Source organism: Xenopus laevis, chromosome 7L (genome assembly GCF_017654675.1).
Source record: "Xenopus laevis strain J_2021 chromosome 7L, Xenopus_laevis_v10.1, whole genome shotgun sequence".
NCBI lineage: Eukaryota > Metazoa > Chordata > Amphibia > Anura > Pipidae > Xenopus > Xenopus laevis.
This window is the reverse complement of record NC_054383.1, coordinates 120,857,780-120,871,839: the sequence shown is the minus strand read 5'-3', so window position 1 is coordinate 120,871,839 and position 14,060 is coordinate 120,857,780. Positions and strand designations below refer to the sequence as shown.

At 41.3% G+C, this 14,060-nt stretch overlaps 1 protein-coding gene across 3 annotated transcripts in view; it reads right to left on the bottom strand.

The window, feature by feature from the left end:
* Positions 1–14,060, bottom strand: part of gprc5cl2.L (G protein-coupled receptor class C group 5 member C like gene 2 L homeolog) — a 41,572-nt gene that overhangs the window by 12,236 nt on the left and 15,276 nt on the right. For 2 of the 3 annotated variants that reach the window (XM_018226405.2, XM_018226404.2), the window contains exon 2: positions 1,642–2,713. In XM_018226405.2, coding sequence (XP_018081894.1) covers positions 1,642–2,707 — 1,066 coding nt within the window. In that variant the 5' untranslated portion in view covers positions 2,708–2,713. Of the gene's footprint in view, positions 1–1,641; positions 2,714–3,376; positions 3,494–14,060 lie in introns of those variants that run through there. The other variant, XM_018226403.2, reaches the window with a different exon arrangement.

Here is a 14,060-nt window from a genome sequence, read left to right as displayed (position 1 = left end):
TTCTCTCCCAAATTTAAAACCAGGTGCCATATATTATTTACAACTGTCTACAAGATAAGGGAGATTTTTAAATATTTGGGGGTTTTTTACCAGCTGCACAGAAGTCACTATGGTAAGAGTTGCTATCTTATTCTATAACTTAGGGGCAGATTTATTAAGGGGCCGATTCACTAAGGGTCGAATATCGAGGGTTAATTAGCCCTCGATATTCGACTAGGAACTAAAATCCTTCGACTTTGAATAACGAAGTCAAAGGATTTAGCGCAGATATTTCGATCAAACGATCGAAGGATAATTCATTCGATCGAACGATTAAATCCTTCGAATCGAACGATTCGAAGGATTTAAATCCAATGATCGAAGGAATATCAAAAAAAAGTTAGCCAAGCCTATGGGGACCTTCCCCATAGGCTAACATTGACTTCGGTAGCTTTTAGATGGCGAACTAGGGGGTCGAAGTTTTTTTTAAAGAGACAGTACTTCGACTATCGAATGGTCGAATAGTCGAACGATTTTTACTTCGAATCATTCGATAGTCGTAGTCGAAGGTCGAAGTAGCCCATTCGATGGTCGAAGTAGCCCAAAAAAAACTTCGAAATTCAATGTTTTTTAACTTCGAATCCTTCACTCGAAGTTAGAGAATCATCCCCTTAGATTTGAACTGGAAATTCTAATTTTCTAGTTGGATTTTCGATCAAAACTCACAAATTCAAATTGGGAATAATAAATTCTAGATTTATCATACCTGGACCCTGGGAACAATTCGAATTTGTCTATTCACCACCTAAAACTTGCCGAGTTCATGTAGAAGTCAATGGGAGAGGTCCAGTGACCCATTTGAAGATGTTAATAGCCTTTCTGACATTCAAGTGTTTTTCAGACCAAAAACTTGATTTTGGTTTAGGCAAATTCGATTCAAATTCGAATCAAGTTTTCGAGTCAAAATATTAGTTTGAGTTTTAGATATTCAAGTTTTTTCTTAAATCAAATACTATTCGAATTTCGAGGTAATTCGATTTCATTTGAATTAAAGAAACTCTAACATTCGACCTTTGATAAATCTTATATCTTAAATTAATCTTAAATCTTAATGTCCTTGCGAGTTTTCCTATTACTGATTCTTGCAAGTGCCTAGAGCTTTTCTAATATTTTACAATTTGCTCAGGTATGAAAAAACGTTTCTTGCCACAGCTGAACATATTAAAAAAATGTTCCCTGTAAAGGTGATTATTGTAGCTGTATCATGTAGTTTTTTTTTATATTAAACTCCAAACCCCAAGGATGGAAATAGTCAGAATCCGAAAATCCGGCATCTCAGACCTCCCGAGGTTGCATATAAATCAGTGGGAGAAGTCCCAAAGATATTCTGATCTGCTCTGGGTTTCGTGCAATAATCTGAAGATTTTGTGGTTATCGTTCAAAGATCAGAAAAAAGCGGAGTTTTCGGGTGGAAAATCCGAAAAAATTCGTACAATTTGTTTTTTTCTCTATTTTTTTCCCACAAAGAAAATTTTCAGGAAAGTGTGTTGATAAATAAGGAGAAAAAAAACGCGTGGGTTTGGTCGGAGTAGTTTTCAGAAAATATTGAGATAAATTCGGATTTTCATAAATGGGCCTCTATGAATAAATAAGGTAACCTACCTTGGATTTTTATAGTTTCCACATGGTCAGTCATCTCCAGGTTTTCCATTGTGAACGCCCTGTTCTCTACAATGATAGACGGTGGACATTCCTCAAACCTTTTCATCATGTTCAGTGTGTCCGTCTCATATCCATACCCCGTCCTTGTCATTTCCAGGATTTCCGGGATGAAGTAAAAGACAATGAATACCCAGCCATTGGACACTAAAGCAATGGCAAGAACAGGGTCATCCCAGGCCTGTTGGTGTCCTAATTTGCCATTGCCATAAAGGTACATCACAATCCAGATTACCCAGATGGAAAGAGAGAGGAAGGCAGTTACCACAATATACCTGCCATGGCGTTTCCAGTGCAAATAGTGTCCACAGAGTACCGGGCAAGGAATAATCAGGGAGGCTAGAATAAGAAACATAACATAGACTAAAGACGTGACAAAGTCTTGGTTATCTATGTTACAAGGATGTCCTATTGAGACAGTTGACGGAAGGTTATGTCGGACATTAGTGATAAGAAGCCATTCTGCATTTATTACAGCCTCCACCAGGAAAAGTCCAGTGGCGAGTAAAAATATCAAGCCTCCTCCTGGGCCGTGATTATGTAGTGCTAGGTAGTTCAGCCTCACAGAGTGGGCCACCAGGCAGGCAAAGCAAAGAGCAAACAGCACTCCAAATAGAAATCTTCTCACTTCACACACTGCCATATTTGGTCCAATGATAAAGGCGAAAACAAGAGAGAACAGGCCGAAGACACCAAACAAGAACATAAAGTTTATGCCCAAGGATCCTTTGCGCTCGTCTCTCTTAACCGAAGGTGCTAGTGCCAAGAAGATTACAGCTAGAAGAAGAGCACAGATAATTCCAAGGCCGGCCAACGCCTCTAATATAATGCCCCAAGCTGCATTCAGGTCGCACAGAGAGAAGAAAATTGACGGTACATCCTGACTGCAACCCATGGGCACAGCTGAGAGGTTCTGTAATTCCACTGATGGAGTTGTGAGATTCAGAGACAATGCCTCTCTCATGGGTCCCATCATGCACAGGATCAGTAGGAAATGTCTGGATGTCATCTTCTTCTAGGAAAAAGAGCAAAGTATTACAAATTGTGTTGTTTGTGGCCCATCCCGTACAGGTGTAAAAACATCACTTTAGCCAATCAACAGCCAACCAACCAAGATTTCTTGTTTATTTGCAAGAATGCTGCTTATCTGCCGCCAGTACAAATGATGGTATTTGAGCATAACTAAGGTCAGTAGGGAGGTATCCCAGTCACTGCCAATTGCAGAATAATTGCTCATGCACTGCCCTGATCTATAAGCTGCTTCTAGCAACAGCAACCCAATTGCCTGTAGCCTGCAAATAATATACATTATTACAACGATGACTCTCTACACATGTAAAGCATGCATTAGACATATTCACTGCGATGAAACACTTATATTCTTTAAAATTTACTGCCTACAGCAGAGGGCACCAGTGTAAAACTCCTGGAAACTATGATAAGAAATGCAAAGCACAACACTGTGTTTCTAATACCTGTAGCAGTGAAATTGTTACCTTTATGTGCTCCCAGCTGTACCCATTATGTCCCAAGCAATACCTGTGAAAGGCTGGCTAACAGGTGAGTATATTTTGCTTTTCTAGCTTCACTTGAGCAAAGTTATGAATGTGCCAGGTGCCCCAGTTCAGTATAAACCCATAGAAATAGCCTTAATTCTGCAGGTGCTGTGACCTCTTACCTCTATGACTTCCTTGGATGGAAAGATACTAATGATGCCTCTCCATGGGATTTTCTGCAGTTACAAGTGGGTGGGAGTTTGTTTTTGTCAATGGGAAGGGAACACAAACAGTCAAAGTAGAGCCAGCCCCCCTTCTCATATGCAATGTAAATTCCAGCCCATTCCTGTTTACATTTTCAGAGAGTCGCTTGTTTATTCCTACACTGGGTTTCAGTGTTCCTTTATCATTAACTAAGTACATTGTAAAATCCTTAAATCAGATTATTTTACTTATGGCCCATCGGTCATATGCTTTGCCAGTGTATTTGAGCAGTGGTACCGGTATTTTTAAATGTGAATATGCTCACAATGTGCTGGAAACTATCTTTTCAATGCACTGCAGGGTCAGGGGGACGTCAGTTATGAAATTAAGCTGCTTCAGGTCTGTCTGACCTGGGAAATATCAAAGAACAGGTCAAAAAGGTGTGCCCGTCACACAAAGAGCAGTGTTATACTTGGGGAGTAATTTACTAAACTCCAAATGCAAAAATCACATAAAATGTTTTTAAGAAAATCAGACTTTTAAAAAATCACGAATTTTTCAGAACTTATTTAACCCGGAGGTTGGAAAAGTCCGAATCTGAAAATCCGGCATCTCAGACCTGTCAAGGTTGCATATAAGTCAATGGGAGAAGTCCCAATGATTTTTTGATGTGTGCTGGGTTTCAGGTAATACCCCAAAGTTTTCAGAGTTTTCGGTTGAAAAATCACAAAAAAATCGTGAAAATCAGATGAAAAAGTCTGAAAAATACGTGAAAATCTAATATTTTTCCCACAAAGCAAATTTTTGTGAAAATGTAATAATAAATAAGCGTAAAAAACCTTAATGGATTTGATCGGAGTTTGTAGCAGAAAATATTGAGATAAATTCAGACTTTGATAAATAACCCCCTTGGTGTTTTCTCCACTGCCATAGACACTCCAGCGAAGAAAAGGCTGATCCTATCCTCACCATCTTAAAGGGGACCCGTCACCCGAAAAAATTATTCAAAATCCTATTTTATCACACTAGTCAAGCAAAATGAACTTTAATTACACTTTATAAATTATTTGAATCTTGTTCCTTCAGTCCAGGATTTCAAAATTATTGCAAGCAGGCAGCAGCCATTTTGTACACACTGTTATTAAGACAAGCCTTGCATCATCTCAGAATCTTGTTTGTGCACTAGAATGGGGGACCCGATGTCCATCCACATGCACTGGTTAGACAATTAAATGGTGAAGAGAAAGGGGGAATATTTGGAGAGCAGTGATATCTAGGAAGTGCTGAATAGAAAGTGAAAGTAATTGTCTGCCCCGCCTCTATGCCCAGGGCATAGAGGAGTGGCAGACAATATTTGATTGACAGTTGAGATGTTTAAATGCACTTACAACAGCTATGAATGCTTTAATAAAAAATAGAAATTGGATTTCATGTTTAATTTGAAAAGGACTTTTATTATACAGATTTTTGTGTCTGGATGACAGGTCCACTTTAATATGCACTGATAGGCAGGTGATAAGCCTGTCACTGCATCTGTGGATTTTGGTGCAAGAATGCGAAAATATGCATTTAAGTGCCAAAATGACAGGAACAGACTGAAATGGAGAAAGCTCCAAATGTGACATTGCTCTTAATGCCACTCCACAGTAAATAAAGTGATTAATAATGATAGTGTGATTCCAAAAGCTTGCCATAGGCACAAAGATCCGAGCGTACGAATCCTCGATTCGAACTATTTTCAAACCGTGTGTGGAGAATCCCGACATTTTTCATCCCACGGAGATCGGTTGTTTGGTCGATCAGACAGGTCAAAATATTTCTGTAGATAATATCTCTGCATGTATTGCCGATCGGACGATCCAAAAAGTTAGGCACCACCAAGTGATTGTATTTACTTACCTGACACTTCAGGCCAGTGCACTTATTAGGAGAAAACTGCACCAGTCTTATTCCAGTGAGCACCACGGAGTGATCGGCTTCCATCTTCTTTCTTCTCGCGGGTGCGCATGCGAAGTAGAGTAAAAAGTTTAACTGTAACAAAGAAGTCGGCTATTTTGTTTTACTGTACATGCGTCCGCCCCGGGAATTATGAAGAAAAAAGAAGAAGAAAGCTGACTGCTCTGTGGTGCTCGCTTTAAGAACTCCAGGACTGGTTCAGTCTGATCTTGATAGGAGCACCGGCCTGGGGTATGAGGTAAGTATATAATGACTTGGGAGTGCCTAACTTTTGGCACCCCCAATTAAATAGGCCTTTACTTCTCCTTTACAAATGTGTCAACCTGGGGGGTGCTTCATGTTGAATACACTGCCACCATCTTCTTCAGTTCTTCCATGTAACTCGGGTGATAAGTCATGCTGAGTACACGCACAGTAGAGAAATTTATGAAAACTTCATGTAGCATGCAAGTGCCACCCAGGGTAGTGCAGGTTCTATCTGGGAAAATGATGGCAGTATACTCTGCATAAAAGTACCAAGGGCCACTGCCATTTCTTAAAGAATAGAAATGCTGGGAGGTTAGTCATAATATTCACAGTTGGGCTGTCAAAGAAAAAGTAACCCTCTAGTGATTTTACCTTTCCTTTTTTCTTTTTACAGCTAGTGCAGTGGAGCATAAAACCTCTATAACAGTGTTGCTGATGGTGCCATTGATCAATGATGTAAGAGCAGACTTATTCCTCCATACTGGTCTTTTCGCACACTCCAGAATATATAGGCTAGCGCAGGGATTCTGTTATTCCAACCAATATTAAGATAGAAAAATGGCACAGTAAACCCCACACATTAAAGTCCAGATAGTGGAATTGGGTAGAGGCTCTGGCCTAGCCACTCGCCAGTGAAATAGTCAGAAATAAATGGAAAGCCAATACCTTGTCTGCTACAAACGGGTGAATCCCAAACTTTATTCCATGGTGCTCACAACACTTCAATGTTCAAACGTTTAGGGACCACATGGCCCTTCCTCAGTGACAATTAGCATAAGAGATTGCACATTTGAGATGACCACCACTAGGGGTCACACTGGTTTTGCCTATAAAAGTTGTACAATCTCTTATGCTAATTGTCACTGAGGAAGGGCCATTCGGTCCCGAAACGTTTGAACATTGAAGTGTTGTGAGCAGAGCACCATGGAATAAAGTTTGGGATTCACCCGTTTGTAGCAGACAAGGTATTGACTTTCAATTTATTTTTGACAGTAAACCCCACATCCTGAGATACATTACTAATATTAAAGAGCCAAGCGCTAAACTTTATATACCTTTAAGAGCAGTTTGAGTTCCTCCTAAAGCCTAAATGTACCCCGCTATTTAAACTCCTTGATAAAGGTCAACCCCTCAATGTAAATCTGGATAGTATAGCCATACCAGATTATGTAGTGAAATCCAGGGAATCATAATCTTTAAACACCAACATTTACCCAAAGAGTAAGGGTTAAGGACAATTTATAGGCCCAAGAAATAGGCACAACACAAAGCAAACCTTACACGGTGGTTGGTGCCATTTTGCGTTCAATTTCCTAGTTTTCTAGCTTTAAGGTGTCAATTGCTATTACTGTTTGGCTTTTGAAATTAGAGAATGGAAAGAGAGAAGTACAGTACACTAAAAAAATATAAATTCCATCCATATTTTGTTCACCCAAAGCATGGCCACAATGAGGGAAAATTGCCCTGTCTGTTGCTTCTCTATGGCCAGCATCTTTGTGTCAAGCTGATATTGTCATTAGTAGAGTCATTAGTAGAGTCTGGGATATCATTCAGTCCAGATTTTGACAAGTCATAGTTTTAAAGTTTTAAAAAGCAGAATTTGCCCCTATTCAAAGTTGGCTGTAGGCCTATGACATGTGGTCTGGCAGCATTGGCCCTTCTTTAGTTGCATCTGGAAATTTACATTTATTGGTCTAGCACACAACCTAGAATTGCAGAGACTGCTCATAAACGGATGATGCTGCTATTATGGTGTTTATGGGGAATGCCTCAGGCAAGGCTCAAGTGTTAGAAGCTGTTGAGAAGCTAAGCTTAGGGATCATCACTAATTATCAAGCAGAAAATGAGGTTGGCCTGTAATATAAGCTGGTATTACAGGGCTGATTGTTAAATTCTGATGCTAAGTGCACTGGTTTCTGTGCTGCCATGTAGTAATTATCTGTATTAATCACTAATCAGCCTTATCCTGTGACATTTCTATTCTATGTGTACTGTATATTGTGAGTGGCTCCCTAAGCTCAGTAAGTGACAGCAGCACAGAGCATGTGCAGTGAAACAGCAGAAAAGAAGATAAGGAGCTACTGGGGCATCTTTGGAGACACAGATCTTTACTGCTAAAGGGCTGTGGTTGCCTTGGGCTGGTACATAATGTACAACATTTCTAGCTACTTCTTTAGTTAAGCTTTAGTTCTCCTTTAAGCTGAAAGTCACAGTTTCCCCAAAAGACTTGCTTATCTTAATTGTATATTTGCTTATCTTAAATTGCTACAAATGTATCTAAAGCTGGCCATAGATGTGCAGATTTATCTTCAATATCAGACAAACGATTGTGCGGTGCAATCTCCCGACCTGCCACTAACCATTCAGATCAATAAAGTAGTAAAAGAACAGATCTGATGATGTTCTGCCCCTAGCAGCAATCGTGCGAAAGTTATGTCTGACAAAAGCTGGTGACAGTCTCCCACTGATATCGTCAGAGAAATTATCGGTAGCCAACAGAAATCTTCTAACCTGTCCGATCGACTGAACGACCAATCGCCATGGGACAATCCACACACTGTCTGAAAATCGCAGGAAAAGAAGTTTGTATGGAGAGGTTTCATATTAATTTATTTTATCTCTAAAAGTTCTAGTGAATCCTCCATCCTAGGATTAGGCTTTAGTGATGATGGCATAAAGATGTTTATAGTTCACTGACCCCCCCCCCCCCCCCAATTTGAAAGCTGTAAAGAGTCTGAAGAAGTTGACGGCACATAATTAAAAAATATATAAAAAATAAATAATGAAGACCAACTGAAAAGTTGCTTAGAATTAACCATTCTATAGCATACTAAAAGTTGACTTAAAGGTGAACCACTCCATTACCCTGATTGCTGTTGACTTCAGTGGGAGCTGATATTGTGTTATGACACTGTATTTAGTGTAGATATACTGTTTATTTTTAAAGGGATACTGTCATGGGAAAATACAATTTTTTCAAAATGAATCAGTTAATATTGCTGCTCCAGCAGAATTCTGCACTGAAATCCATTTCTCAAAAGAGCAAACAGATTTTTTTATATTCAATTTTGAAATCTGACATGGGGCTATACATATTGTCAATTACCTAGCTGCCCCAAGTCATGTGACTTGTGCTCTGATAAACTTCAATCACTCTTTACTGCTGTACTGCAAGTTGGAGTGATATCACCCTTCCTTTCTCCCCCCCAGCAGCCAAACAAAAGAACAATGGAAAGGTAACCAGATAACAGCTCCCTAACACAAGATAACAGCTGCCTGGTAGATCTAAGAACAGCACTCAATAGTAAAAACCCATGTCCCACTGAGACACATTCAGTTACATTGAGAAGGAAAAACAGCAGCCTGCCAGAAAGCATTTCTCTCCTAAAGTGCAGGCACAAGTCACATGACTGGGGGCAGCTGGGAAATTGACAAAATGTCTAGCCCCATGTCAGATTTCAAAATTGAACATAAAAAAATCTGTTTTCTCTTTTGAGAAATGGTTTTCAGTGCAGAAGTCTGCTGGAGTAGCACTATTAACTGATGCGTTTTGAAAGAAACATGTTTTCTGATGACAGGATCCCTTTAAGTAGAGGGGCACTAAAGCATCAAAATGAGCTTTGTAAGTAAAACAAAACAAAGCGTAAGCCCTAAGGGTGGTGGCACACGCTAAGAATCGGGGAGATTGGTTGCCTCTTCTACGGGCGACTTATCTCCCCTAAATGTCTTGCCGCTGGCTAGAATGTAAATCGCCTGCCGGATGGTACTCGGAATGCTTTGTTTTTTTCTAAGTCACCCAAAGTTTCCTCGTGAGGCAACGTCGAGCGACTTCGGAAAATGAAGTGTTCCGGCGGCAGGAAGGCATTTAGGGGAGATTAGTCGCCCGAAGAAGTCGATTTGTCGCTGGGCGACGAATTTCCCCAAATCTTATTAGGTGTCACTCACCACCCTAAAAGGAAAGAGGTGTTGTAAGCATCCATGGAAACAGAGTTTATTTTTTAACTACGCTGGTCATTATCACAGTACTTCCTATTAAATGTTAGCTTAGAAGGTTGGAAATTTCAGTTTCATTCATGGAGCACTGTGACTAAAAGCTTTAAAGCAATAAAACCACAAAGCCAAAAGTCACTGAATTGTGGCCTGTTTGCTGCGTCTGCCTCTCTACTCCTGTGGCCTCTATTGAATTTGATGACCGAGTCAACAGAGTGAATGAGTCAAAGCAGCAGGTGGAGTTTCTGGCGAAACTAGAGATAATCTGCATCTAAATAGGAAACTGCTCACATCAAGAGGGATGTCACAAAGCTGAGATAAGCTGAGTGCCTGCCCCTGAAACTCACTTACTTGAACAGCTAATCACTATTTCTATTAGAAACCAAATATAAGGACTGTCTATGAGCCAACACGCGCACTTATGTACATTATATACTGTATATTTCAAGGATAATAGGATGGGTACCAGCACCTGAAACTCGTTCACAGCTAGTTACCCATGGAGGCCTATTTATCAGAGGTCGTATTTTAATGTTTTTTTGAAGTTTTGGAAACTAAGACTAAACTCACAAACTGTATGAATACCATGTAATTTATTTAAAAGATTGGAATAAAAGAAATACGAATGGAAAAATAATGCGCTAAAAAATATGAAAACCTCTAAAAGTCCGAACTGACGAATATCGGCACAGGTCCCATGGACATCTGTATGACCTCAACAACTTTTACCTTGCAAAGTTTGGTATTAGAATAGGTCACACTCCCTTCCCAGAGATTATTACCCCCACTGTTACTATAGGCACCATCTCTCCCTACTATACCTGCTATCCCACAGCCACACTCCCTTCCCAGAGACTATTATCCACTGTTACTATAGACACCATCTCTCCCTACTATACCTGTTATCCCACAGTCACACTCCCTTCCCAGAGACTATTATTCCACTGTTACTATAGGCACCATCTCTCCCTACTATACCTGCTATCCCACAGTCACACTCCCTTCCCAGAGAATATTATCCACTGTTACTATAGGCACCATCTCTCCCTACTATACCTGCTATCCCACAGTCACACTCCCTTCCCAGAGACTATTATCCCACTGTTACTATAGACACCATCTCTCTCCCTACTATACCTGTTATCCCACAGTCACACTCCCTTCCCAGAGACTATTATCCCACTGTTACTATAGGCACCATCTCTCCCTACTATACCTGCTATCCCACAGTCACACTCCCTTCCCAGAGACTATTATCCCACTGTTACTATAGGCACCATCTCTCCCTACTATACCTGCTATCCCACAGTCACACTCCCTTCCCAGAGACTATTATCCCAGTGTTACTATAGACACCATCTCTCCCTACTATACCTGCTATCCCACAGTCACACTCCCTTCCCAGAGACTATTATCCACTGTTACTATAGGCACCATCTCTCCCTACTATACCTGCTATCCCAAAGTCACACTCCCTTCCCAGAGACTATTATCCACTGTTACTATAGGCACCATCTCTCCCTACTATACCTGCTATCCCACAGTCACACTCCCTTCCCAGAGACTATTATCCCGGTGTTACTATAGACACCATCTCTCCCTACTATACCTGCTATCCCACAGTCACACTCCCTTCCCAGAGACTATTATCCCACTGTTACTATAGACACCCTCTCTCCCTACTATACCTGCTATCCCACAGTCACACTCCCTTCCCAGAGACTATTATCCACTGTTACTATAGGCACCATCTCTCCCTACTATACCTGCTATCCCACAGCCACACTCCCTTCCCAGAGACTATTATCCACTGTTACTATAGACACCATCTCTCCCTACTATACCTGCTATCCCACAGCCACACTCCCTTCCCAGAGACTATTATTCCACTGTTACTATAGGCACCATCTCTCACTACTATACCTGCTATCCCACAGTCACACTCCCTTCCCAGAGACTATTATCCCACTGTTACTATAGACACCATCTCTCTCCCTACTATACCTGTTATCCCACAGTCACACTCCCTTCCCAGAGACTATTATCCCACTGTTACTATAGGCACCATCTCTCCCTACTATACCTGCTATCCCACAGTCACACTCCCTTCCCAGAGACTATTATCCCACTGTTACTATAGGCACCATCTCTCCCTACTATACCTGCTATCCCACAGTCACACTCCCTTCCCAGAGACTATTATCCCAGTGTTACTATAGACACCATCTCTCCCTACTATACCTGCTATCCCACAGTCACACTCCCTTCCCAGAGACTATTATCCACTGTTACTATAGGCACCATCTCTCCCTACTATACCTGCTATCCCAAAGTCACACTCCCTTCCCAGAGACTATTATCCACTGTTACTATAGGCACCATCTCTCCCTACTATACCTGCTATCCCACAGTCACACTCCCTTCCCAGAGACTATTATCCCAGTGTTACTATAGACACCATCTCTCCCTACTATACCTGCTATCCCACAGTCACACTCCCTTCCCAGAGACTATTATCCCACTGTTACTATAGACACCCTCTCTCCCTACTATACCTGCTATCCCACAGTCACACTCCCTTCCCAGAGACTATTATCCACTGTTACTATAGGCACCATCTCTCCCTACTATACCTGCTATCCCACAGCCACACTCCCTTCCCAGAGACTATTATCCACTGTTACTATAGACACCATCTCTCCCTACTATACCTGCTATCCCACAGCCACACTCCCTTCCCAGAGACTATTATTCCACTGTTACTATAGGCACCATCTCTCACTACTATACCTGCTATCCCACAGTCACACTCCCTTCCCAGAGACTATTATCCCACTGTTACTATAGACACCATCTCTCTCCCTACTATACCTGCTATCCCACAGTCACACTCCCTTCCCAGAGACTATTATCCACTGTTACTATAGGCACCATCTCTCCCTACTATACCTGCTATCCCACAGTCACACTCCCTTCCCAGAGACTATTATCCCACTGTTACTATAGACACCATCTCTCTCCCTACTATACCTGTTATCCCACAGTCACACTCCCTTCCCAGAGACTATTATCCCACTGTTACTATAGGCACCATCTCTCCCTACTATACCTGCTATCCCACAGTCACACTCCCTTCCCAGAGACTATTATCCATTGTTACTATAGGCACCATCTCTCCCTACTATACCTGCTATCCCACAGTCACACTCCCTTCCCAGAGACTATTATCCCAGTGTTACTATAGACACCATCTCTCCCTACTATACCTGCTATCCCACAGTCACACTCCCTTCCCAGAGACTATTATCCACTGTTACTATAGGCACCATCTCTCCCTACTATACCTGCTATCCCACAGTCACACTCCCTTCCCAGAGACTATTATCCACTGTTACTATAGGCACCATCTCTCCCTACTATACCTGCTATCCCACAGTCACACTCCCTTCCCAGAGACTATTATCCCAGTGTTACTATAGACACCATCTCTCCCTACTATACCTGCTATCCCACAGTCACACTCCCTTCCCAGAGACTATTATCCACTGTTACTATAGGCACCATCTCTCCCTACTATACCTGCTATCCCACAGCCACACTCCCTTCCCAGAGACTATTATCCACTGTTACTATAGACACCATCTCTCCCTACTATACCTGCTATCCCACAGCCACACTCCCTTCCCAGAGACTATTATCCCACTGTTACTATAGGCACCATCTCTCACTACTATACCTGCTATCCCACAGTCACACTCCCTTCCCAGAGACTATTATCCCAGTGTTACTATAGACACCATCTCTCCCTACTATACCTGCTATCCCACAGTCACACTCCCTTCCCAGAGACTATTATCCACTGTTACTATAGGCACCATCTCTCCCTACTATACCTGCTATCCCACAGCCACAGTCTCTTCCCGAATAATATTATCACCATTGCTACTATAGGCACCCTCTATCTGTTACCTTCAGTACTATTTCTAATCTGTTTGGTCATCAGCTATTTTTGAATATGCAGCAATAGGATAGCACCATCAGTGATTCACTGAGAATAAAATATTTAAATCAGATAATTACAGAATAAAGCATCTTTTAAAAAAAAAACACAAAAAATGATTAATACTTGTCAGTAGAGAGACATGTATTTCAAGCATAAGTAAGTGGTACTGCGCTGAAATCCAAATAAAAGAAATTGCTGTCCTGCCCCCATTCCAGGCCTCACTTAACTTTGACAATAGAGTGACTGAGAAAACTGCCCAAGTGCAACAGAGTTTCAGCGTTAACAAGAAGAGTAACAAACAGAGACCGGCTCACATGCTGAGTCAAAGCAGATTATCTCCCATACACTGTGTCCTTTTTGTATCCAATACCACTCTTGTAAATGTTGTTTCTGGGTCAATTCCCCTGCAAGGCCACCATTAGGTGACATTTATAAAGATTATATAGCAAATGTTATTTCTTTAGAAT